At 38.2% G+C, this 26,764-nt stretch overlaps 1 protein-coding gene and 1 non-coding gene across 2 annotated transcripts; both read right to left on the bottom strand.

The window, feature by feature from the left end:
• Nucleotides 1–1,682: 1,682 nt before the first annotated feature.
• LOC134669287 (uncharacterized) lies at nucleotides 1,683–12,853 on the bottom strand. The gene is made up of 5 exons (XM_063526791.1): nucleotides 12,741–12,853; nucleotides 4,158–4,276; nucleotides 2,796–2,921; nucleotides 2,497–2,649; nucleotides 1,683–1,889 (listed from the first exon to the last, which is right to left on the bottom strand). Exons 1-5 carry the CDS (start codon nucleotides 12,799–12,801, stop codon nucleotides 1,683–1,685), a joined length of 666 nt encoding a protein of 221 aa, XP_063382861.1. The 5' UTR covers nucleotides 12,802–12,853.
• Nucleotides 12,854–16,341: 3,488 nt separating this feature from the next.
• Trnaf-gaa (transfer RNA phenylalanine (anticodon GAA)) lies at nucleotides 16,342–16,414 on the bottom strand. Its single transcript has one exon. It is a non-coding gene; the product is annotated as a tRNA-Phe (tRNA).
• Nucleotides 16,415–26,764: the final 10,350 nt, after the last annotated feature.

The raw sequence follows: 26,764 nt of genomic DNA, 5'->3' as shown, positions 1-26,764 counted from the left end.
GCGTCGCTTTGCGGCGTCTCATAGAGCATTGTGTTTATTCCTGCATGTGACCAACGCCTCAGAGACCAACATCAGCGTGTATAGGAGGAATGGTTTATTAGTACAGCGGCGAAACTGCTTTCAATATGCCGGAACCTTTAATCGGAACAGTAACAGTAGTAATGAGTACACTTAATTACATTACAATGGCTTACGCAAAAAACATATTTCATAGTCAGCCCACCATGACTCATATTGATGAGATTGCAAGGAAAATGTACTGCATAGTGTCATAATCAAGATACAGTGAAACCTGGTTAATTGGCACCTGGATAAATGGAAAACCTCAATAATTGCAACCAAAAGTCCGGTCCCGGTCCCTTGAGACCAAAAGGCCTCTATAATTGAAATTTTGGAACCTCTATAATTGCAATCTAGATTTTTGTGCTTTTCGTAATTTTGCCTCTGTAATTGACCACATCGCAACTTAAGACCTCTATAATTGACACTGTGAAAAAAAACCGTTATTTTTGCTCTTGTTTTTACCTCTATTATTGAAACGAGTCTTACTTATTACCTCTGTAATTGAAATAATGTAGTTGTACACAGCAGAAACAATATTTTAATAGCTATGATCATTTTATTTATATCTCCATCCAGAATTCAATTTATTTATTGGGTATCTATAAACAGCCTGTAGTAGGTGAAATAGTTTTGATCAATAAAAAACAAAGTATGCTTTTTACATTCTAATAAAACTTTCTTTTGCAATTCAAGGGAAAATTTTAAACCTAAATGATAAGAAAATAAAGTGGTAATTAATGTAGTGTAAAAATGCAAGTATAGAGAGAGCCATATATAGACCAGAAACCCAGAACGTAAGCATGTAAATCAATGTAAATCTACTTTAAATGGTTATTTGCACCTCCATAAAAGAAATTTGTCAGAACGCAACCTCTATTAATGAAAACCTCTATAATTGACACAACGATTTTTTGAACCTCGTTAATTGACACGACCTGCTTAAATGAAAAACCTGGTTAATTGACAAAAACTGGCCGGTCCCTTGAGATTGCAATTATCCAGGTTCCACTGTATACGGGCTCATCTTCGGAAGGAGCATCTTGATCACGGTATGCAAAGTAATGATCATCAAAGTTGTAACTTATTTATGATAAAAAGCCATGTGCTTCCTCAACCGAATAAAACTGCCAAAGGAAGTGTTGCATACCTACCGCACAAGTAGTCATTTTCCTTTTTTCTACAATATTCGTGCAAAGAAAGTGTAGCTGCTTTATCCCCTTGGACGTCAAGAACGCCGTGTTAATGTCAACGCAACTGTATCAAGCTAGGTATTATCAAATAAGGTTTATTAGTAAATTAGTTTAATGGCGCGAGACACTTATCAAAAGGCGTTCAAAAGTTTGATCAAGCGAATTTAATAGCGAAAGTAGTTCTCTTAATGGAACTCCTTCAGAGTCAAACTTAGATTTCATCTTAAATATGGCCCGTTGGATAAACATCCAACAAGGTGCAGCTACCTTAGGGTACGCTAAGTCCAATGCCCAGTATAAATTATACGTCACCTTTATAGTCTCACAAATGGTGGATACTTGATATCTTAGCCCTCCAGCAGTGGTAACAATTTCAAACGTGTGTATATTAGCCCATGAAGGTCCGACCGCAAGTATGTATGGTTGATTCTATGCCTTTTGAGAGGTTGAATGCCTCTTGTTGAGGGCAATATGTGGCAATCTCTGACGCTGCTGCAACGCGCGCCAGGAAACCAGTGCTTGCCTCGTGCCTTGACAGCCTCCACACTTTTTTTTTCGGTACTGCGATAGTGTGCATTTGCCGGAGCAAAGCAACAATTCCCAGCAACGCGGTTGAATTTGCTTGTTCCTCACCAACTGCAAAACAATCAAATGCAACCATTTATAATACATTACCTATACATATATTATGACCAATAGCTTAACTTTCATGCTGGGCTGGGAGACAAAGATAAACATAGAATGTTCCAGCTGCTTTAACTACTGCATACCTACTGTAAAAATCAGTAAAGGGACATGGATTGGACCGTGGGCGATAGACTGATAACCTGTCACCGCGTGCCGATTTTGATGATATCATAAGCCTCAAAACTTTGTCAAAAGTGGCATGATGTGACCTCTAACGCTCTGTCTACCACTCTACCCCATCCGGGAATATAGGCGTGATTATGTGTGTGTGTGTGTGTGTGTGTGTGTGTGTGTGTGTGTGTGTGTGTGTGTATGAACATTCAATATGGAAAATTTAGTTTATATTTATAGTTCACAGTCCTATTGTGAAAATTAAAAATTCCATAATCACAAAAATTACCAAAATATCGCTTAGGGGACACTTGGACTCGAACTTAGCTGGCAACGTTGCGTTTTTGGTGATTTCAAGACTGAAAAGTGTTTTAATAAAAATAAAAGGCAGATTTTCCATTTTAACGCGGAATATCCTCTTAAGACTAATGAAAACAGTTTTTACCTTTGATTCGAAGTATCCTTCCCTATTATAATCTTGCAACGCCTGTGGAGGCTGTGGAGGCTGCACAGGTGTGGCCGGTATCGTAGGTGGTTGCACAGGTGTGATCTGTTGTATAGTGGGCTGTACACTTGGTCTGATCTCTAATGGAGTACCCTGAAAAAAAAAATGTTAAGTAGGTAGGTACAGTCACCGGCAGAAATATCTGCCAAGCTGTTCAAATGATTTAAAATCTTTACCCACCAAATTTCCGTTACCCACCCAGAATTCTTTTTTTAAGGATTAAGATTCAAAATACATACCTCAAGAGTTCCATTTGGTCCTAGAATTAATATACTTTGCCTTTCAGGCAAAGCTACTGGCACTGGGCTGCTGCATGCGCTGGACCTTGGAGAGAACAGTCCGGGGTCATTCATAAAAGGGGCGTTCTGAAAAAAAGAAACAATTTTAAGAATTCTGTATTATACTTAAATTTTATTTATTTTCTCAAAAGAAATTGTACATTTCACTTCATGAGAATATATACTTATTAAAATAAAAATAAATCAGTGAGCATCGCAAGTTATACGAAACAAAAAAACCCAAAACCAAAAACAATAACAAATTAAATTAAATTAAGACTTTTTTGTCACAATAACAAGTAAATAGAGTCTGTGCGGAAAGAGAAGAGTCGTAAAATGTAGGGGAGCCCATACATTTCACGACTCTTCTCCTTCCGCACAGACCCTAGCAGGTGGCATTATAAAAGTCCAGAAACTTACACGTAAAATGCAGTTAACAAGCTCATTTTAAAGAAAATCCATTAATACAAAACTTGTTATTTCAAATTTTAAATCTTTTATATTTTTTACATAACTCGTAGAACCGATTGTGAGTGGCGACCGTGTCTACGGAGCTGTCATTAAGGTAGCGAGACTGAACGCAGTCACCACATTATATAGTTACATAAATACGTCAAGGTGTCAGGATTATTTATGTACCTACCTGCCAACCAAGGTAGCTGTTGTCGTGAAACGTGTGATAATAGGCGTGTAATCGTGATATGCCAAATATGATATGGTCTTATGCTGATATCCTAATATGGGCCGCTTAACTAAAGATACATATATCTCACGTCTATTGCGAAAGTTTTAAATATTATAAAGATACTTACTTAAAATGTCCTCCTCTGCTATGAAGAGGCGCCTGTCGAAGTGTCACCTTGGGATCGCGGCGAGGCGAGGTCCGCGGCGATGGAGCACGGCACGTGGGGCGGCCTACGCGGGAGCTCAGGGCCCACCGCTTGGCTTCGCGCCACCGCGGCAGCACCCCAGCCTCGGGCGCATCAGAGCCACACGCCTGGGAACCCTAACCTTACGGGGAGCTCGAAGATGCCTCGGCACCTTCCATAGGCGCATGGCGGCAGCCTCCTATCTATTCAAGCGATAGCGCCATAACCTTCAGCCTACTCTCGAGTAGATGGCGATCTAACAGTTTTAATCTTCTGTTGAAAGATGGCAGTAAATGTACTGTGACTACATAATTTACCACGACGGAATCTCTATACACTCTATTCTCTTTGCTACTACTCAACCAGACTAACAACTGAACTACAAAACTATAGCTGCTACGGAAAATCTTCAATAATAATACTACTATTTAACTACTAAAAAAAAATTACCAACTTTATGTCTAATTTTCTCTAATGAAGATCTCAGTCTTATTTTGTCTGCAACTTTTGTTGTCAGTTCAGACAACTCCTCATCATTTGCTTGCAGCAAAAAATCAAGTGTCACTCCCTCCTCTGAAAGCAAGATAAAGTTCAGTTAAATCGCTACAGAAACAACATTCTGTAACTTTTTCGATATAAATAAATAAATATTAGGGGACATCTTACACAGATCAACCTAGCCCCAAAGCAAAGCTTGTACTATTATGGGTGCTAGGTGATGATATAATTATGTACATACTTATATAGATAAATACATACTGTAAGAGTAAAAACACCAGAGCACCACTTATTAACAAGATTTATTAGGGAATCACAATATGAGAGTATAGATCTGAAAATAATATGCGAGGACGCTCTCGCGTAAAACCAATCTAAGATGGACGACCACCTCTAGTGATGTGACATTGTCGGTCATCGTAGTGATGTCAAACACCGACGGATGACGATCTCGCCGTATAGCTCGGCCATCTTCTGACCCGACCTACGTCCCGTCAGGTCACCGTTATCAAGGCCGCCACTGAAGACTACCGCAGCCAACGCAGTCGCAGCAAGCTGGGCCTTCACCAGGTGGCGGTAGTTGGCTCCTCCGTTGAGTTGGCTCCTCAACTGGTGGGAGGCTAACGTGGGACACGTCTCATGCTTGTGCATAGGTGCCCTCCAATACAGCACATGTAAACAGTACAAACTCTTATTCACGAAACTCTATAACATACATGTGAAAAGCCTCAGTTCCTTAATATAACAAGGCGTTATAATTCACCCTAGCGCCATCGACAGGCTTTGACATTAGCATACCACAATGTTGTTCAAAATAATCATGATAAGGTTTCGACGATATATTAATGCGCAAATGGCACAGTTAGACCCTTTGTTCACAGGTCCGGCTTGATAGCCATAAAATTATACCGTAATAACCATCACAGTCAAAAGGTCTACTTCTGTAAATACATGAGAAAGATGCAGTTATGATTGGACAGAACTCATGAGCACTCTTTAGCAACATTGTTAATAAATTACATAATCACCCTTAATGGCGACGTAATCAAGTAGGTACTTCATGTCACCGCTTTCTAGCATCGTGACTAATGGCATATAACCACAGATTTGATTATTGGACAAAAAGAAAACATTACCGTGTTAAAATACCACATGCAGGCTAGAATATCACTGCCATTGTAGAGGCAACGACCGTAGAAGTCAGCCCTTCACGATAAGGCTGTCACGGAGCCCATTGCACGCACTCGTTCTACTGGGCATCTTGAACTGGCACTACCTCAACGTCTACTGGATCCGGAACTGCGCCAGCGATCTCTAGAAGGTATTAGTGCAAGCAACCCTTTCAAGGTAACCTTGAGATCATCAGTCTTAAGGTCATTTAAATATCCTTTTGTAAACAAAGTCTCAAGCCAACCTCTCAAGGTCAACAACAAATAGTACGATATAGATAAAACAGTTATCGGTAGTAGAAATAATGGTCCTCTTAAGGATAATCTCATATCACATACAATGGACCGCCTCTTAAGGATAGTATTATATCACATACAGCGGTCCGCCCCTTAAGGCCTGCACTGCAGATACCAGGAACAAACTAGCCTCTTAAGGATAGTATTATATCACATACAGTGGTCCGCCCCTTTAGGCCTGCACTGCAGATACCAGGAACAAACTAACCCCTTAAGGGTAGTATTATATCACATACAGTGGTCCGCCCCTTAGGGCCTGCACTGCAGATACCAGGAAAAAACTAGCCTCTTAAGGATAGTATTATATCACATACAGCGGTCCGCCCCTTAAGGCCTGCACTGCAGATACCAGGAACAAACTAGCCTCTTAAGGATAGTATTATATCACATACAGTGGTCCGCCCCTTTAGGCCTGCACTGCAGATACCAGGAAAAAACTAGCCTCTTAAGGATAGTATTATATCACATACAGTGGTCCGCCCCTTAAGACCTGCACTGCAGATACCCGGAACAAACTAGCCTCTTAACACGTTCGCGGACGCGGATTGCATAGCATCCGTTTTTGCACTACTCCTGGTGACGCGTATGCTATAGCATCCGTTATTCGTTTTAAATTTCTGCGTTGAAATGCTTATCAATCCGCTTTACCACAGTATAATATTATTCACCAACTTTTCCTCTACCAGTCACCAGAATCAAAGTTTGCATACTGCCATATTACATAGTTTTATCGAAGTTAAAAATTATCCTGTGACGTCTCCAATTGGGCCCCCCTTTCTGTGACGCACCTGTTATAGCATTCGTCTTTGTATGGGAGCTCCCTTAGTAGCCCGGCAGGTGCGTCTGGGAGTAGACACATGAAATTTGGGTGATTTTCGTGCGCGATAGCGATTTTGACGGATTTTTATAAAATCGTAATTAATGTTTTTCTTACAATTTCTTTAAGTTTTTCAATGTGTTTTAATAAACGAACATATTTACTAGTGGTTTATTGTGCTACAATCAAATTTTGATAACGGTGAATGTGAAAAAGTGAGGCATGAATGTGTATACCTAGCATTCAAGTAATTATGTTACTAGTCATAGTTTTGATGGTATAATTGTGAATTATAAGCCTGCTGGCACTCGATCATCACCTCTTACAAGGTAAGAACCTTTCTGACAAGTATTGTGGCATAATTCTTGTATATTTCACGCCTTATGTTTGGTGCAGATGCATTCGAAAAATAATATAAAGTTGGGTGAATCATCGCCTGACAGGAAAAGTGGTGGACGCTTTACGTCCAGAACTTAACGCGGCGGTGCCTTACAGGGAACTCTAAAAGTGTAATGCGGACGAGATTGACGCTTTTGAGAAGTGGTGTTGGCGTAAAATGCTGCGTATACCTTGAACAGCTAGAAAAACAAACCACTCTATTTTAGAGAGCTCAACATTGCCCTTTCGGCTCTCTGCAATATGCCATGAGTGGGCCTTTAGATTCTTCAGACATATGATGCGGTCTCCAACGCAGGATGTGTAGTATCACATAATTTTAGGTCGAATGAATGGCGAACGTGCTTGGGATGGGGCATGTATGAGATGGACACAATATGACAATGATAAGCAATGAGGGAACAAAACAGAAGTAGAAAAATGTTTGAAGACGCCAGCAATGAGTCTTTAGAGCAAAGATCTTGACTCTAGGCAGTCAGAATTCTCAGCCATCAAGTTCATCGACCACGATGAATGAATGCTATAACATGCGATGTCACATAAGATCACATCTTGACTACGTCATGTGACAAGCATGCTTATGCATCCGAATTGTAGAACATTTGTTGTCATATAGCGTATAAAAAATATACTTCATATTGACGCGGATTGCATAGCATTCGCCTTGCATAGCATTACGCGTCATATACAAACCTAAAATATATATTTGCAGTGACAGGAATGCTATAACAATCCCAAAATCTCCATACAAAATTTAGGTGTCCAAACGGTGTGACTGAGCGTCCGCGAACGTGTTAAGGATAGTATTATATCACATACAGCGGTCCGCCCCTTGAGGCCTGCACTGCAGATACCAGGGACAAACTAGCCTCTTAAGGATAGTATTATATCACATACAGCGGTCCGCCCCTTTAGGCCTGCACTGCAGATACCAGGAACAAACTAGCCTCTTAAGGATAGTGACAAGCAACAGACCGCTCCTTTAAGCCTTTGTTGCGATTACCGGCGCCAGGAACTAGCCTCTTGAGGATAGCATCCCTTGCCAAGACAAAAGTAATAGCACTTCTTAAAGAGCACACAATAATTAAAGCTCTATAGCAGACATTGAAGCAACCGGTAGAATTATGAACCAGCCTTTAGAGTAAAATGGCTAACAGTGGGGTGGCATAAATAACATACCGCAAGCATTACCATGGTTACTACAATATTTAATCAAGCACAATGTGTTTATTTTCTAGGTTTAGTCGGCAAACCCGTTAACAAAACACATTAGTATGATAACAGTAACCCAGTTCTAAATCTGGAATAAAACAAAATCACAACTCGGTTCCTAATCCGAGAGTAAGTAATATAAATAAAATCAAAACTCAGTTCTCAATCCGAGTTTTTAATAAAAGTATAACTCAGTCTTAGTCTGAAAATATAGTCAGTTCTTAATCTGTAAACGGTACCTCAAATAACAGCATTTGCCTTCATTAGTCGGCAAACCCGCTAACAAAATACATTAATATGACAACAGTAACCCAGTTCTAAATCTGAAATAAAACAAAGTCACAACTCGGTTCCTAATCCGAGAGTAAGTAATATAAATAAAATAATAACTCAGTTCTCAATCCGAGTGTCTAATAAAATTATATCTCAGTTCTTAATCTGTAAACGGTACCTCAAATAACAGCATTTGCCTTCATTAGTCGGCAAACCCGCTAACAAAATACATTAATATGACAACAGTAACCCAGTTCTAAATCTGAAATAAAACAAAGTCACAACTCGGTTCCTAATCCGAGAGTAAGTAATATAAATAAAATAATAACTCAGTTCTCAATCCGAGTGTCTAATAAAATTATATCTCAGTTCTTAATCTGAGAATATACTTGTCGTCAGTTCTTAATCTGAAAACGGTACCTGAAATAGCAGCATTTGGCGTTAATATGGAAAATATAAGATAATAAGCAGTTGCTACTATGCAACCAATGTAAATGATCATGTGCAACTTGGCGTGCCTCTTCCGTGCCCCTAAATAAAGGCAACACTCTTACTATACCACGGTTGAACTACAGTAGAGCCTGAACAGAAGTTCATGTTATCGAGGTTCCTCTGTTACCCAGGTTCGCCTTACCGAGGTTTCACAAATTTGTATTTTCAACCATCATGAAAGTGTATATTGATAATGATCAATCAGCTGAATCAATGGCACATATGCTTAAACCATAAAGCTTTCAATCCCAAGACACATGGTTGATTTTCTTCAGCTGTATATGTGCATTTTATGTGTAGGTAACTCATCACATCATCTTATACCTGCACAAAACTAAATAATTTTGTTAAATGCCATGCAAGCACACATTTAAAGGTAAATGAGTTCATAACATAATAAACCACAGTTTATGCAGTTTGCAAAACAAGAAACATTATAATTATTATTGTTTATTTTTATTTTTATTTTTTACTTCTGATTTATGAAACCCAGAAGCAATAAGTGTACTGTTTTATAATGCAAACAGTACCATAACACACTACAAGTTCAGACGAAAACCATTAATAACTTCAAACAGTAACTCATGATGACATGATATCCTTCGGTCAATGTTCAGCAGCAGTGAACGGGTTAAAATAGTTACTTAGAAAGCTTTAACCAAGCTATTTACCTTCGTTTAATATTCATCCATTTAACATTTAACTGACCGGTACGTTTAGAGTCCAGTAGCAATTGTATGTAAAAGACATGTACATCATGTAGACCGTCAAAGTCTATATTGACTCCTGAAAGAATTCACCTTGCTTACCATTAGCAGCAACCTGCTTTACCAATCAGCGCAATTAATATCTAATACAATATGTCCATTTTTTTTTGACAAGATTTAAACATTGGAATCTCCTGTAATCATAATTCATCAGTGCAAGTATATGATTACACCTTATGGTCAAAACTTCACCAGCAATCAAGTTTTGTTATAAGGAAATGCATCTGAAAAATACTGTTAGAACACAAATGATTTCATTGTCAATAACTCAAACACTTGACAATATCATGCCAATAAAATTTTCATTAGTTTGGTAAGTCTGTTTAAATATATGTCTTTGGTTAATTTTATAACATGACATTTTGTGAAAAATATTTGCAATTCCAACTTAAACCAACATCCCCATATGAACAAAACAATTATGGTCAAAACTTCACCAGCAATCAAGTTTTGTTATAAGGAAATGCATCTGAAAAATACTGTTAGAACACAAATGATTTCATTGTCAATAACTCAAACACTTGACAATATCATGCCAATAAAATTTTCATTAGTTTGGTAAGTCTGTTTAAATATATGTCTTTGGTTAATTTTATAACATGACATTTTGTGAAAAATATTTGCAATTCCAACTTAATATGAATTGTAAGGATGTATGAGGTTATATGAGATATGGAACATCTTTTTAAATATTCAGCCCGAGGAGGCTCCGGAAACATGGAGCGAATAAACCTGTCACAGACAATACTAACCAGCTATAAAATAGATGCCAATAATTCCTTTTGCTTATTCACAAAGCGCATTTTACCAACCCACAGTCCATGTAACACATACTAACCATTAGTATGCATGTAAAACATGAACAATCATTTTTATTCCAAATAAATACCTCATTTTCCATGGCATCAGAGATTAGTCACTTATCAACATTTTCTGCATATAATGAATTACTTGAACATAATATAACTGGCATCCATAACCAACTAACTTTGAAATATTATCCATGTCCGGGTTCATTATAGAGGTCTGAGCTGATAACCGCTCTAGTGCCTTCAATGGTATGGTAATTCACTTCAAGAATCATTGCTGTCAAATTTCTGGAAATTACACAACTCAAAAACATACTAACAAAGCATTATTTCAGTTGCAATAAGCACACACACACACACATATGTGAAACAACAATTCACTTTCCTTATCGGTTTGTGTTTTTGAAAACTTGGAATCTATTTTAATTTGACTGTAAAGGGAAAGTATTAAGTGGCGCTTATTGTTAATTGTGAAAGCATAACATCACCATACACATAGTATCAATCAAGGCTAAATTTATATTACCAAAATTGTTTTGTATGACTTTTACTTGAATTTACTTCTCACACCGGGATACAAATCTTAGAAAATGATTATAGCATTGTGTTAATGTGTCAGGTGTATATAATCACATTATGTTATGTATCTGAAAGCACATGAATCACAAAAATAACACAACATATAAGAGAGGCAGTGAATATTTACCACTTTGGCCCCGGAGCATTCTTAGGTGTTGGATCAACGACTGCTTACCTGAGTCAACTTTAATTCTTACTTTGTAATCCCAAGGATTTATTTTATTATACATTACACCATACTGTCAGTCTATGTCTTGTAACCTTCTGCTGTGAATATTGTAATCTCCATCATCATCATTCATCATCATCTTGGAGCTGTATTACACTGTCCATATGTGTTTTTTTTTAGACAGTCATGATGCAACGTAAACACATACACTGCAACATAACTGCAATGGGTATCTGAAAGTAAACACAAACACAACACAAGGAAAAGATAGGCGGCAGTAGTTTAGTAGGTTCGTTTAGTTAGGTTAGTTTTGTAAGTTTATCCTTGTAGGTCTTAGACGGTAAGACATTGTATATTTTAATCCCTAACTGATGAGTGGTGTTGATGCGTTTACTCATTACAATCAGAGTAATTATTTTATATAACGATAACGTTCACAACAATGAAACAAGGAATGACTTTTCCGACAAATCATATCATAGTAGGCGAGGAATCACTATCGCACTTCTGAAGCTGTAAGAGTAAAAACACCAGAGCACCACTTATTAACAAGATTTATTAGGGAATCACAATATGAGAGTATAGATCTGAAAATAATATGCGAGGACGCTCTCGCGTAAAACCAATCTAAGATGGACGACCACCTCTAGTGATGTGACATTGTCGGTCATCGTAGTGATGTCAAACACCGACGGATGACGATCTCGCCGTATAATACTTATATACATAGAAAACACCCATGACTCGGGAACAAATATCTGTGTTCATCACACAAATAAATGCCCTTACCGGGATTCGAACCCAGGACCATAGGCTTCACAGGCAGTGTCACTACCCATTAGTCCAGACCGGTCGTCACCGAAACGACAATACAATATGTTATACATTGCTACAGAAACAAGGTTTAGTTAGTAAATATGTACCTTTGTCGATATGACAATAGTTTTGTTGGATCGACAAATTATGGTCAAAAGTGCGACGCAATGAGTTTGAAAACTTTGGAACCCATCACCTTGGAGTCTTGGTATATTATACTCCAAGTTCAGATCCACATCTTTGTACAAAACAATAGCACGGTGGTCCTGCTCATAGAGGTAGCCAAAATAATGTGCTCTGCGGGCGCAGCACGGTTCCATTTTTATCGACTATCACTATGCGCGTCCCTTTCGCACTTACATACTTGTTAGAACGTGACAGGTATGGTGACAAGGGATAAAAACGCCACCGTGCTACGCCGCCTGGACTGACGGCCGTCATATCTACACACAGCTACACATCAAGTTTTATTTTAACACGCCTCGTGTTTTCACACTTTGTGTCGCACCTCTGCTGGGGATATTTTTATTTGTGGCCATGTATACAGACATGAGTACACAAAATAACACTCCATCACCCCAAAGACCCGATCCGACCCGATCGAACGCAGTATGTTTTAGCAGAAAAACGAAAATGGTCTTGATAATCCGTTGAAAAGTTAATGCGTGAATAAAAGAGTAACAAATAAACATAAAAACTCACTTTCATATTTATAACATTCATAAGAATAAATAAACACTTACCCACCATACGCTGCGACAAATGTGTCAGCCCGGCACTGTCAAGAAAACTATTTATGTCCATTTTGCACTTTTCATAATAAAAGCACTTTACTTGGTGATCGAATCGTAGCACTAAGTAATATAGGCGCGCGTCCATTCTCTACCGTTGACATTCGTATTTGAAGACAAAAAAACTAAACGAAACGACAACATACATACCCCTTACCCCGTACCCCGCCCGTGCCCGCGAGTTGCCATTTTTACAAAGTTAGTTTCGGTAGGTTGTCGAATTGACAAATTAAATTTGTGACGAATTAAATCTTGTACACTCGCGTAAAATTATCGCAAATGCATTAAAAAAATCAATTTTTCCAATGTGCTCGGAAATGTTCTCCGTATTGTAGCAAAAATAGTACGGGAAATTCTTCTTTATTGTAAAACTCAAATAAAAAAAAAACAAACTATTACTTTCCTGTTTTAGCGGACGGGAAATAAAAAACAATACAGTAATATTAACTTAACTTATTACTTTTTATTGCATAATTAAGTATAGTTGGTCAAACCAAATTGTCAGTAAATAAGAACAAAAAAAAACTATACTCATCCTTTTCTTTTGGGTGCTAATACAAGACAAAGGTAGTATGATTCTCTCTGTCTATCTTTGAAATGCGGCAGTCCATTGACAAACTAAAGCTGGTCAAGCAAATCTTGTCAGTAAAAAAAGGCGCGAAATTCAAAGTTTCTATGGGTAGATATCCCTTCGCGCCTACATTTTTCAAATTTGCCGCCTTTTTCTACTGACAAGATCTGCTTGACCAAGTATATTATATATTGAATGGTACTGAATTGAATGGCAGAATAAGTTTGTGCCTTTAACTTTTAAAAAATAATTAAAGAGGGATTTTTTTTTTGATATTTTTGATGTAAAGGTTCGATTTGAGTGATGCTCGATTACTCACTTCACTCATGATTAGGAAATGCAATAACCGGCCAAACTTCAGAGCCCATCAACGTGCACACTAGCGCCACTGCTAAATAATCGTGATTATTTAAATTTAACGAAAGATCTGTTGCGGGATTCGTCAATCTATGCGTCCAAAGTTAAAACGGCCGTTTTTGTTCGACGAATCCAGCAACATAAAACCTAGTCTGATGTATTCAAAAGGTATTTAAATACAAAATACAGTACGTAGCGGCCCCCTTCTTTTAAATATCTTTCGTTAAATTTAAATAATCACCATTATTTAGCAGTGGCGCTAGTGTGCACGTTGATGGGCTCTTCATAACCGGTTTCGGTTACGGTTATGTCCGAAAAATAATCGTTTATAATCGGTTACGGTTATTCTCGAATCTCGACAAAAAATGATAAACTTTATTACAATAATATAATTACAGAATTACGACAATAAATGTACAGTATTAAGGAATGTGAGTGAAGTCATCGTTTTTAGGGTTCTGTACCCAAAGGGTAAAAACGGGACCCTATTACTAAGACTCCGCAGTCCGTCTGTCTGTCCGTCGGTCTGTCTGTCCCCAGGCTGTAACTCATAAACCGTGATAGCTAGACAGTTGAAGTAGGGTATACAACAAACTTGATTTATTTGCCGTTTTCTGCGTAATGGTACGGAACCCATCGTGCGCGAGTCTGACTCGCACTCGGCCGGTTGTAATTATTTAATAATGCACACAAAATACAGTAAAAGTTAAAATATGACCTTGGACGTGATACAATATTCAATCAAAATATGTATTTCATAAATAGGGAAGTAAATTTGGTACATTTTCGTTAAGTACACGAATGACAAAAATTATAGTCACAGGTGTCACAGCCAAAAAAGAAGATAAATTCATAGAATTTATCATCATCATCATCATCATCTCAGCCTATATACGTCCCACTGCTGGGCACAGGCCTCCTCTCGAGCGCGAGAGGGCTTGGGCTATAGTCCCCACGCTAGCCCAATGCGGATTGGGATAGAATTTATAACCGAAAATAACCGTAACAACCGGTTATTCGAGTTTCCAATATTCGGTTATGAAATGAATAGAAATCGGGGCGGGAAATGATGTATTAGTGCTTAAATTGGTCGTAAACTTATATCTTGTTAAAATCTTGTTAAAGTCTTGATTTGACGTCGAGTGTACCTACCTTAGTAACATTCGCAGCAACAAAGGCTAACTTCAATAAAATACACTGCTTTGTTATAAAAACTAAGTCCTATTTGAATATAATAACAATGGCACTTTGTTAGTGCAATAAAAGAAAATCACCTAGTTTCAGCAGCAAGGTTGGGCTGTGATTAAATTACACAGTGATATTGTAACTGGAACAAACAAAAACATTTTGTGGAAGCAACAAATCGTTTTATTTTAAAAATGAGCAAAGTGATGTTGTTAGAACAACAAAAAATAACTGCTTTGTTATATAAGCTAAATCTAACTTTGATTAGTTAGCAAGGCACGTTGTACCTGCAACAAAGGATAAAATCTTTGCTCCAGCAACAAGGTAAAACTTTGTTAACATTGCAAAGTGATATGGTAACTGGAACAAAAAAAAACATTTTGTGGCAGCAACAAATCGTTTTAGTTTTAAAATGAGCAAAGTGAAGTTGTTAGAACAACAAAATATAACTGCTTTGTTATATAAGCAAAATCTAACTTTAATAAATTAGCAAGGTACGTTTGTACCTGCAACAAAGGATAAAATCTTTGCTCCAGCAACAAGGTAAAACTTTGATAACATTGCAAAGTGACATTGTCACTGGAACAAACAGAAACGCTTTGTTGCAGTAACAAGCCACGTGATTTGATAAAACAGCAAAGTAGTTTGGTCGCTACGACAAAATATAGATGCTTTGTTGTAGAAGCTAAGTCTAACCTTGATAAATTAGCAATATTATATGAAGGCCATGACAAAGGAAACATAGGTTGTTCCGGTAGCGATGTAAATATTGTTACCGATACAATAAACTGTTGATTTACGGTTAGCAATAAAAAAGTTGTCGGTGGCAATAAGCTCGTTTTGTTTTCGCCACAAAGCTTATTGCTCTTACAACAACAAAAAAAATGACAAAGCATTTATTGTGCTTTGTCAGCCGATTTTTCTCTCAGTGCAGGGGAAAGAAGACTTATACCTATGTGTATACGTCTGTTGACTTGTATCTGCGCCACAGTATGTACCTATAAATAAATAATGTATCCTATAGCTACTATCCAGACGTTTGAACTCTTAAGTACCGTTAAGGTCGTCGACTCTCTGTCTTGACAAAATAAATGGGAATCGTATTTTTACCCCTGTACATTGCTTGTAGCAAATAAGCGCACGAACCACCTAATGATAAGCGGGTACCACAGCTTCTAGATCTTTATGATGGCAAGCCACAGACCACCAAGCCAAAATACCTAACTTCTTAGATACCTAACTCGTATTCTTAAATTGAACTATTTACCACATACTGTGTACGAGTATACGTGGTAAATTGTTCCCCGGGGGGTTCCCCTAGCACCCCTATGGGTTGCTCTATGTTCAAAGGGTAGGACAAATTAATGTAGGCACAAGGTCACTAATAGCATTCGTATTCAGCAGGTGCCTTGACCTGTTAATTAGAAAAATAAAAAAAAATGCCGAAACCCGGGATTGAACCGGGGACCTTTAGATCTTCAGTCTAACGCTCTCCCAGCTGAGCTATTTCGGCTATACATTTCGCATTGAACTTAATTAATACTTATCTATTTAGTGTTGGAGTAAGTCAATATTAATTAATTATGTTGATAATAAGGTCAGTATTCGATAAACTCACAAAATGCATATCTTCACATTTTTTTTTTTGAAATAATAGTGTACGACAGTGTCTTGCTATTTCATCAGTCTCCGTACAAAAAGTACTCAGTATGACCGGACTAGCATGACAAATACGAACGTTTACATGAAAATATGATGGAAAACAATTATGCACTACATCTATACAGTAATCTGTAAGCAATGAACGGTTTGACAGGAATGAAAAACAAACACAATCTGACACCATCACTACCTATTTACTGGGAATAAAGGGTCAATTCGAACTTATACTTATCAGATATCGCATTGGCATATAAGAATAACTATACGTACTTAATAAATAAATAATAATAAATAAACAGAAACCTTAAATACACTTTAAGGTTTACTAATACAAATTATACTTTCAAAATGAAAGAGGGCAGCACATAAAAACGTGCACCGATGTACCGAGATCTTTGTAAGTCTTAAATAAAATCTAACTCTGGGACGACTGAGTCCAACATAAGTTGTGTGCCCGAAGGCATACTGTATCGTACGTACAATTCATGCATAATGCAGGATTCTGATTGTCTATATACCCAGTACAACAGTACGAATACAGTAGTAGATCAATATGCCACATGTGACATGCCCTGTTTTATTAATTTTTTCACAATTTGTAAAAGTTTTGATACTGGCCATTGCGCGGTTCTAACTTTTAACTCAGTCTGAAAATATACTGGGGTTCAAAATGTTGCTTGCCAATATCACTAAGAGTCAGCTATAAAATAGCAAGAGTTAGACCAAGATAAGAATCGATTAGAATAATTTAGACAGCACACGCAGTGCAAACGTAATTTTTATACGTCATCATTCCACAAAAAAAAATACGTTTAAAGTACCAAACACTTTCATTGCGTGTTCTATCAAAATCTTACTTTTACTAACTTTCATTTATTTATTTTAACTTTATTGCACAAAATATATACAACAATGCACAAATGGCGGTTTTATCTTGGTCTAACTCTAATAAAAAAAAAGATAAATGTACCTGCTGTGTTGTTTCCACTGCGGTGTAACCCCTTTCGAATGGTTTGTAACACAAGCGACTATTTAAATCGAATTTCGGTCCGGCGGCGGTCAAAAAAAGCGATCGCTGTGTGTGTCCCCACCCTCCCCATACATTAATGTCCATAAATAAATGATCCGTTCTTAACGAAATGAGGTTTTTTCATTACTAAATACTTTGGTAGCAAACGTGCGACTCGCTTAATAATAAATGTTAACCGTGGGTTAGAGTCTGTGCGAAAAGAGAAGAATGTAGAATGAGTGCGTAGAATGTATCTGATCCCATACATTTCACGTTCTTCCGACTCTACCTATAGGAGCATTCCATGAAATTGTCTACCATTTCTCCCCTACAAACGCGAATTTTCGGAAGATTTGCAGGTATAAGAGTTTCCTTTTCTTAACAAATGGTCAAAATATGTACAGAAAAATAATCGCCTCCTTTAAATGCCGAAAAAAGTCGCAACACAAGAAATAAAATGCGTTTGTACGGGACAGCCCGTGGAATGCTTATATAGATGCTTACGCTTGCTACTACAGGCATGCATTTAAGGGGCCCATTGATTACCAGTCCGCCGGACGATATCGGCCTGTCAGTTAAATGCAAAATTTGACAGCTCTGAACAACTGACAAGCTGATATCGTCCGGCGAACTGGTAATCTGTGGGCCCCTTTAGAGCCACACAAATCACTCCGCCGCCATATAAAGAATTTTATTACAATACATTCATATTAAACTTTATACGTTTATGAAATAAATAGAGCTATTATAACATAATATTAGCAGTAGAATGGTAACTGTAAAAATAACCCTGCTGTAGTATGAAATTTATAGGTAACAGACAGATCTGATTTTAGAAAACTTTTTTCAGTACCTAATATTACTTTTCATATGAGATCTAAAAGTTCTCTGTAAGTACATACTTCTAAGATCAAACCAATTTCTTTGAAACCTTTACGAATTTATCTAAAACCTTTTTAAAACTTTAAGCCTATTAGAAAATCTTTATACTTTTCCATGGTTTTCAGATTTTTTATTTGACGCATGGTCTTTTTCTACAGCGTCGATATATACACATGTACCTAACACATAATCTTAAGGAAGTGGAATTGCAGTAAAGGGGGGGGGGAGGTGGGGGGGCTATTAAATTAACGAGCTCCAACCTGGCCAAACTGCGGGCAGTAACTAGTTTAGAAACATTTTGGTTATTAATCGGGAAAACTTATTTATACTTATAAGCTATTCAGTTATAATTTAAACTTCATTCAAGAACCATTTGTAATAATTAGAGACAAAAGACAGTCCCATTAATAACTCATCAACTACAGACGATTATGCTTCAAACATTGGCCTTATTAAAGGGTTATTAGACTCTTTAAACTCGAAAGACAACTAATAAATAGAAACCATTTAGTGAACCTCGTTACAAGTAGTGATGTGCAACAAAATATTTATCCGAGAGAAGTAACTTTAAACATTGCAATAATATCAAGCAGTATCTTACCTAATAGCAGGTACCTTCATTTGGAAACAAGATATTTTTTATCAGATATTAATCGAGAAAAGTGAGGTAGTGATTTTCAAACGCTTGGTTAATGCAAAATAAAATATGAAATACTTTGTTGTAAGTAAAGAGATTTAAACAAGTTAAGGATACTATTCCGTCCCACGAAGAATAGTCGTAAACTTTTATAGTGATGATACGATAATGTATTTAAATGGAAATTAATGTTTTAAAAATATCGGAAAAGATCTGTCTTCATCACACTGTCACGTAGGCAACTATGGCCATTCAATAAACTGTACAGCCAGCATCAATAGAAACGAATGAAACCTTAAAAGAGATAGGAATACATTACACTCTTATACGAGTATATTTCTACAATCCGCGATTAAAAGTATCTGTAGCAGTCTAATTGTTCTACATATCTGTTTTAATGGTACAAATGTAGTGCTTAATTGTTTTATGTACATCGTATTTTCTCGGAAACGTTCATATTTTTCATGCTACTTCAGTCAACTTCAGTACTTTTTGTACCGAGACTGACTGAAACAAGCCGTTTCAACAAACGTTCGTACATTTCCGGGAAATACGATGGAAAATAATTATGCACTACATCTGTAGATAGTTTTGACGCGTAGTCTGGCCGCGTAGCCAAGATGCCGATCGCTTACGCTCCGTAGCGATCGAAACGCAACTGTCACTGTCGCACTAATATGGAAGTGTGATAGAGAGACATAATGGTTTTCGTTGTCGAAGCGATAGCGATTGTGACCTTGGCTAGACCGGCAGATCCGCTACCTTGATGCTGACTCTACGTTAGTTTACTAACTCGGTATCGGCACATCACTACTCAAGTTTGGACACTGTCGAGGGCACGGCAAAGCAATAAAAACAGTTTATCTGTATAAAGAGTAATTAGTACATAGTTTAATTACGGGCGGCTGGTGATTCGGGGGAAATCTTGGCTTGGTTCCTGCAATTAAAACGGGCTTAACTGTGGCCGGTGGGGGCTCTATCCAATTACTGGGAGGTTGGCGCAAGTCATAAAATTACGATATGTGGGTCTTTATTCTTTATCCAGGCAAACACTAAGTATAAGTTTACAGCTGCAAGATGCCAAAACACTTACACTGTTAATAATACATAGTCAGTAACATAAAAGTCATAAACATGTATACACTTTACGAATCTCTAACGTACATATTATGTATTACTTAATTATATACAGATTAAAAAAAAGCTGATATTAAGTAACATAGGTAGAGTTAAAAAATCGTGATACTAGTTACGTTGTAGGGACTGCCACTTGTCTGCGAATATGTCTGCGTTTTGGACTGTAGCTATGAAGTTATTTAGTAATTCTATTGCTCGGTACGTGGGTGAGTGTTTAAAAAAAGGCTTTCATTAATGCCCATCGTAATCTACAGATAATGACGTGTAATAAGTTCCGTTTCAATAAATAATATATGCTTCAGTTTAAAGATGACTCACGCTAGACCGGGTCGCGCCCGTGTCGAGGCGTCCGCAAAATCTAATATGACGGTGATCGGTGATCGCGTGGTTCTTTCCATAGAAAACGAATCGCCGGAAGCTCCGACCTCGCCCCGGCCCGGTCTAGCGTGAGTCATCCTTTTTTCTGGACCCAACTGCTTAAGAAAATCTACGGAATATTTTTTCCTTGGAAATTAGTCTAAAACTCTTTGCTCGTGACTTGCACCGCTTTTCTCCAGGCAGCCGCTAGTTTTGCATGTTCAGGTAAATACAGTTTGGAAAAAACATTACTCTGCCCGCAATTAGACTGGACTCTTAATGCTACAGTTCTCGTGCCGTACTTTACTTGAAGGGCCAATTTGAATAAAATGTCCATTTTGCGGGACATCTACATGTTGACTTTGAATAAAGTTAAACATTATTCCGTTGTTCTCTGCGACCTGCGTTGGTAAGGTCAATGCTACGTGAGCTTTACAAACTGATTAAATATTGGAACATACTAAGTAGTAAAGCAAATAATATATGCAATCACATATTAAGTATTTCTTAATCCAATTCTTCGAATGCCACTTGCCAATTATCCCAATTTTGGTCTCACTTTTGATTTTTGACAGACAATCTTTTTCATTGTAGATGTAGATCTGTGACCGTACAGGAAAACACAAGAACATTAGTTAAAGGACTCTGTCGGTAATGAAATCACACTGTATACTATACACATGTAAATAACGATCAAAAAATTAACTACGATCAACACTGGCTAGCGTGGGAGTCGAACCCACACCTTTGGATTGCCGGTCAATTACCAAAATCGATGATGCGTTGGATGCGCTATCAGCAAAAGCCTCTGCAAACAACAGGACTCTCAATAGTGCCGGTAAGCCACCCTAGTTCACTTGAATTAGCATAGCACACATTTAATTAATTTCTCACCTACAGTCCACCCAGGCTTTACGCCACAGCGTTACGCAAGATACAATAGATGACAAGCACAACACCTGGGGAAACTGAACTGAAATGTGTATCACGCTGCTGTAGTTAGTTCAAGTTCATGTGATACAGGGTCATGCTACCGGCAATATGTGTAGGTGGCAAGTCACCTAAGCTCACCGGGGCGTTACTTGAAACTTTAGTAAAAGCGTTCGGGCGTTTGAGACACGGCAACGATCCTGGGGCTGCTACAGTGGTACTTTAACCGACTTTTATAATGTGGGTTCTTTTAACATACTCTTCTCTACCTTCACTTTAAGATTATTTCCGAAACGCCAAATGGGACTTTGAATTGATGTCTTATTTAAAATTTAACGAAATATCGGATAAACTAATTAAGATCACGCGTAAAAGTGACGGCAAATGATTATAAGACCACTGCTTTGCTCCTATATTTTTTCTTGTATTTCATTCTAAGTATAGACAATTCACATTCATTCCACGATTTTCCTCTGTCTCTCTGTTACTAAAAGTAGCATTTCTGCTGGGGCCCGTTTCTCAAAAGCTGATAACTTGTAATACAAGTGAAAGTCCTACAAAATGTGTGTAGTCTAACAAAATGTGTCAAAAAGTGACATCCGCTTGTATTACAAGTTACAAGTTTTTGAGAAACGTACACGTAAATAAATAAATAAAAAATTAAAAACCCATTTCCGTACAATGTTGTATCCTACTGTGCCCTGTGCCATGGTTAATTAAGCTGACATGTACTGATTCTGCAACTGATTGCCCTAACATATTTACGCGCACATCGCACAATATATGTATACAGAAATGTCATGCATACGTAGACAGTAAAGCGTTTCCGTACTATGGTGTATCCGCCCTGTGACACTATCCTATCCATTGAAGCTGCCACTGCACTGCACAGTGCACTATGAGCGAGTCGGAGTCAGCGCGCGACAATATGTGTTATGACGCCCCGTTATCTAGTCGTTGCCAACGACATTCTCTTGCTTACGACCGCATTTTTGCACAACCCGCCTTTTACTTACTAGAAAATATCTACTTACTAACTTATTTTATGACTAGACGTCTCACCACAGAATACAGTTAGCAAGTGCACTCAGTATGGAAGTTGAGGTAACTTATACGTAATAATGAACTGCATTGATTCAAATGACGCTCAGATATAGTACGAAAATACATTCAGAATTAAGGTAATAGAGTTCCCAATCATATGTAACTAATAAAGACTGTCACGACAATATTTAACTCAACAGAAGTCATCATCCAAGCTGGATGGGTGACATTGAGAAGCCAAAAATGTAATTTGACTATGCTTATACAATACAATACAAATACTCTTTATTGCACACCTCAATAAAATAAGACAATACAAAAGAAAACAGAAATACAGGCAGAGGTAAACAACAGGCGGTCTTATCGCTAAAAAGCGATCTCTTCCAGACAACCTTTGGGTAGCGGAAATTAATAAATTTACATATGTCAGTAGGTGTTGCAAGTGCAATGAAAGAAACTTATCACTAAATACATCGAAAACAGACAAATTACCATGCAAAAAATAAAAATAAACAGAATAAAAATACATATACAATACATAAACATACTTACATAGACATACATAAATAAATACATATATTATATATAATATAATATAATATAGCAGTGTCAGCCATAGAGAAAGAGTAACCAGATAAAAGCATTAAGGAAGAGATAAGAAATGGAGTTTAAGTAGTCTCTTAAAAGAATTAGGAGACTGAGCGCACCTTAGGTCAAGAGGCAGAGAATTCCAAAGTCGAACAGCTTGAAAAGTATAGGAATTATTATAGTATTTTGAAGCGGAAGAGGGTACAGAAAGAATTAACTTCTGGGCGGACCTAGCGGAACAGAGATAACTGAAGCGATTTTTGAGATAGCGTGGAGTTGCAGGGTTGAAAAGAATAGAATATAGAAGGGACAAAACGTGAAAGTTACGACGGAAGCGGATAGGGAGCCACTTGAGCTGTGAACGGAAGTGAGAAACATGGTCATATTTGCGTAACCCAAATATAAACCGAATGCAGACATTTTGGATACGCTCAAGCTTATTAAGTTGCTCCTCAGTGAGATCGAGATAAGCCACGTCAGCATAATCCAGAATGGGGAGGAGAAGAGTTTGTGCGAGTGCAATTTTGGTGGGAATGGGAAGGAAGTTCCGTAATCTTCTAAGTGAGCCTACTGCCGCGAACATCTTCCTGCTGACTTCGCCCACCTGAGGTCCCCATGATAGAGTACTGTCGATGATGATGCCAAGGTTCTTTACTTGTTGCGAGTACGGAATTAGAACGCCATTAAAATAAATAGAAGGAACGCCAGCAAAGTCAATTCGGGGAAGCAGTTTTGGGCTACCAATTATAATGGCCTGGGTCTTTGCTGGGTTAACTTTAAGGCCAAAACTACGACTCCAATTCGAGATGCTCTCTAAGTCGCCATTCACCTTACCGATCATAGACGGTAGATCTCCAATAACACCCTGCGAGTAAATCTGAAGGTCGTCGTCATAAAGGTGATAGTGAGAAGAAAGTTTAGAAGTGATAGAGTTAATGAAAATGGAAAATAACAAGGGGGACAACACGCCGCCTTGCGGAACGCCGGCCAACGTGTTGCACCAGGAAGAAAGGACATCATCTACTTTAATACGCTGCCGACGACCAAATAAGTAGCTATGGAACCATCCGATTACTGCAGGAGATATATTAAGGGAACGTAGTATTCCAAGGAGAACGTCAAAATCGACGGTATTAAACGCATTGCTAAAGTCTAGCAGCGTTAATACCGTCAACTTTTGATCATTCATCCCCGCCCGAATGTCGTCAGTGATCTTCACGAGAGCAGTAGCCGTACTATGACCAGGACGGAAGCCAGACTGGAGGGGGTTAAGGAGACTATATGTGTTCAGGTACGATGTCAGCTGTTTGTGTACAAGTCGTTCGAGAACTTTAGATAGGAATGGAAGAATTGAGATGGGACGGTAATCTGAGAAAGAAGATGGATTAAATTTTTTAGGAATCGGAACGATACAGGCGTCCTTCCAAAGTGAAGGAAAGGAGCTGGTGGAAATAGAAGTGTTGAGAATAATGGAAATGACAGGAGTAATTATGTCAAGGAGGGGAAGGATCATTTTACGGCTAATACAGTCGACCCCAATGGCATTAGACGCTATGGATAAAACGTTTTCTTTAATATCACTGTCGGTAAAAGGAACAAGACAGAAAGGAGACGAGTCAGGAGTTGGAAGAGAAGAGAGATATTGAAGGGTATTAGATTTGTCAGGGCCACGAAATTCGGCAGAAGCAGAAAAATGCATGTTAAGCTGATCGAAGTTAATGTTTTTGGGACAGTTCTGCTGAGATTTCCCAACACCTAGCGACTGAAGAAATTTCCATACCTTCGCAGGGTCGCCATTCTCAACAGACTGGTGGATATGGCGTCGCTGAGCATCACGACAGATGGTGCTACAGCGGTTGCGTAATGCGTGATAGCGAGATTTGTTAGCTTCTGAGGGGTTTGACTTGTACCTCGCTTTGGCAAAGTTCTTTTTGTCTAGTAGCGCCTTGATTTCCTTAGTGAGCCAAGGAGCAGGAAGATGCTTTACTTTAATCGAACGGACTGGGGCATGCTCGTCGTAGAGTTGGGTCAAAAGGGAATTAAAAAGTAACACCTGGTCATCTACATTATCAGTTCTAGAGATAACACCCCAGTCAATTTTCGAAGCGTCATCACGAAGTTTACCCACATCCATCCTACCAAAATTACGCTGACGAAGGACTTTAGCTTTAGGTTTAGGAGGTCTGATTTTATAAGACAAGTAAAGAAGGTCATGGTATGAGAAAGCATCAGCAGGATGCTGGCCGAACTTGGCGACGTGAGAAAGTGAGGATGTGAGAGTAAGATCTAAAAGAGAAGGAGTGCAATTTGGAAAGTGATGCGTAGGGCCAGAAGGGAGGATATTTAACTTACATGCATGTACCAAAGATTTAAGAGATCGGGACCGATTGTCGTTTTTGTGGAGGCAGGTATTAAAATCGCCCATAATGATGTGGTGATCAAAGGAAGGCATGAGGTCTTCAATAAGTTTCTCTAAAGAGGCGAAATAGTTAACAGTAAGAGACGGAGAATAAAAGACCCCAAGGAGAAGTTTCGTGTGCGAAAAAGAGATGTCAAGAAAAAGATACTCAGCAGTATCTGAAGAAGGAGAGTGTGCTGACGTGCATATAACTGTAAAAGGGATGTGAGAACGAAGATAGATGGCAACTCCACCACCACCCCTGCCCACGCGATCGTTACGAATTAGATGGAAACCAGGTAGGGAGAACGAAGTAGACGGCAAGCAAGGCTTAAGCCAGGATTCGGAAACTAGAACTGCGTGTATATTATTTAAATCAAAAGTTGCGCTCAAGTCGTTGTAGTGCGCAGGAATGCTTTGCGCATTGATATGGACAATGTTTAGATTTTTACTGACGTCACTAAACTCTGAGTTAAGATGGTCATGGAGAGAAGGTGGCAAGCTCTGGAAACTGTCGTCAGAAACACTTTTATCAGATGAGCAAGACACGAAATTGTCACTACAATCAGAGGCACTGCTATGGTTGAACATAAATAAATATGTAATGTATATTAAAAATCAATAAATAACAAGTAATAAGAAGAAAAAAAAATCCTAAACGCAAATACACTACGTTACCAACGCTACCTGCCAGCATGTTGGAAGAAAAATATAAAGTTACAATTTAATTATGGTGTTTTACAAGTCAAAGCAAAAACAAAACGCAAATTTTGCAAACGTGCTTATGCTTTGATATTAATTCTTAATTAAAGAAAAGTTAGTGACAACGAAAAAATCCTTCTTCCTCCTTCTTCCTCGCGTTGTCCCGGCATTTTGCCACGGCTCATGGGAATCTAACAAACATAATGCAAAAATCTTAACACGTTCGCGGACGCGGATTGCATAGCATCCGTTTTTGCACTACTCCTGGTGACGCGCATGCTATAGCATCCGTTATTCGTTTTAAATTTCTGCATTGGAATGCTTATCAATCCGCTTTACCACAGTATAATATTATTCACCAATTTTTCCTCTACCAGTCACCAGATTCAAAGTTTGCATACTGCCATATTACATAGTTTTATCGAAGTTAAAAATTATCCTGTGACGTCTCCAATTGGGCCCCCTTTTCTGTGACGCACATGCTATAGCATTCGTCTTTGTATGGCAGCTCCCTTAG

This window comes from Cydia fagiglandana, chromosome 12, assembly GCF_963556715.1.
Source record: "Cydia fagiglandana chromosome 12, ilCydFagi1.1, whole genome shotgun sequence".
NCBI classification, from domain to species: domain Eukaryota; kingdom Metazoa; phylum Arthropoda; class Insecta; order Lepidoptera; family Tortricidae; genus Cydia; species Cydia fagiglandana.
The sequence above is the reverse complement of the archived record's forward strand: the minus strand, read 5'-3'. Positions and strand labels throughout refer to the sequence as shown.

Coding starts and splice junctions, on each gene's coding strand:
- LOC134669287 (XM_063526791.1), bottom strand. CDS start 12,801: ATGGACATAAATAGTTTTCTTGACAGTGCCGGGCTGACACATTTGTCG. Junction 2,922..4,157: donor TAGAGAAAATTAGACATAAA/GTTGGTAATTTT, acceptor TCTTTTTTTCAG/AACGCCCCTTTTATGAATGA. Junction 1,890..2,496: donor AAGGATACTTCGAATCAAAG/GTAAAAACTGTT, acceptor ATTGTTTTGCAG/TTGGTGAGGAACAAGCAAAT.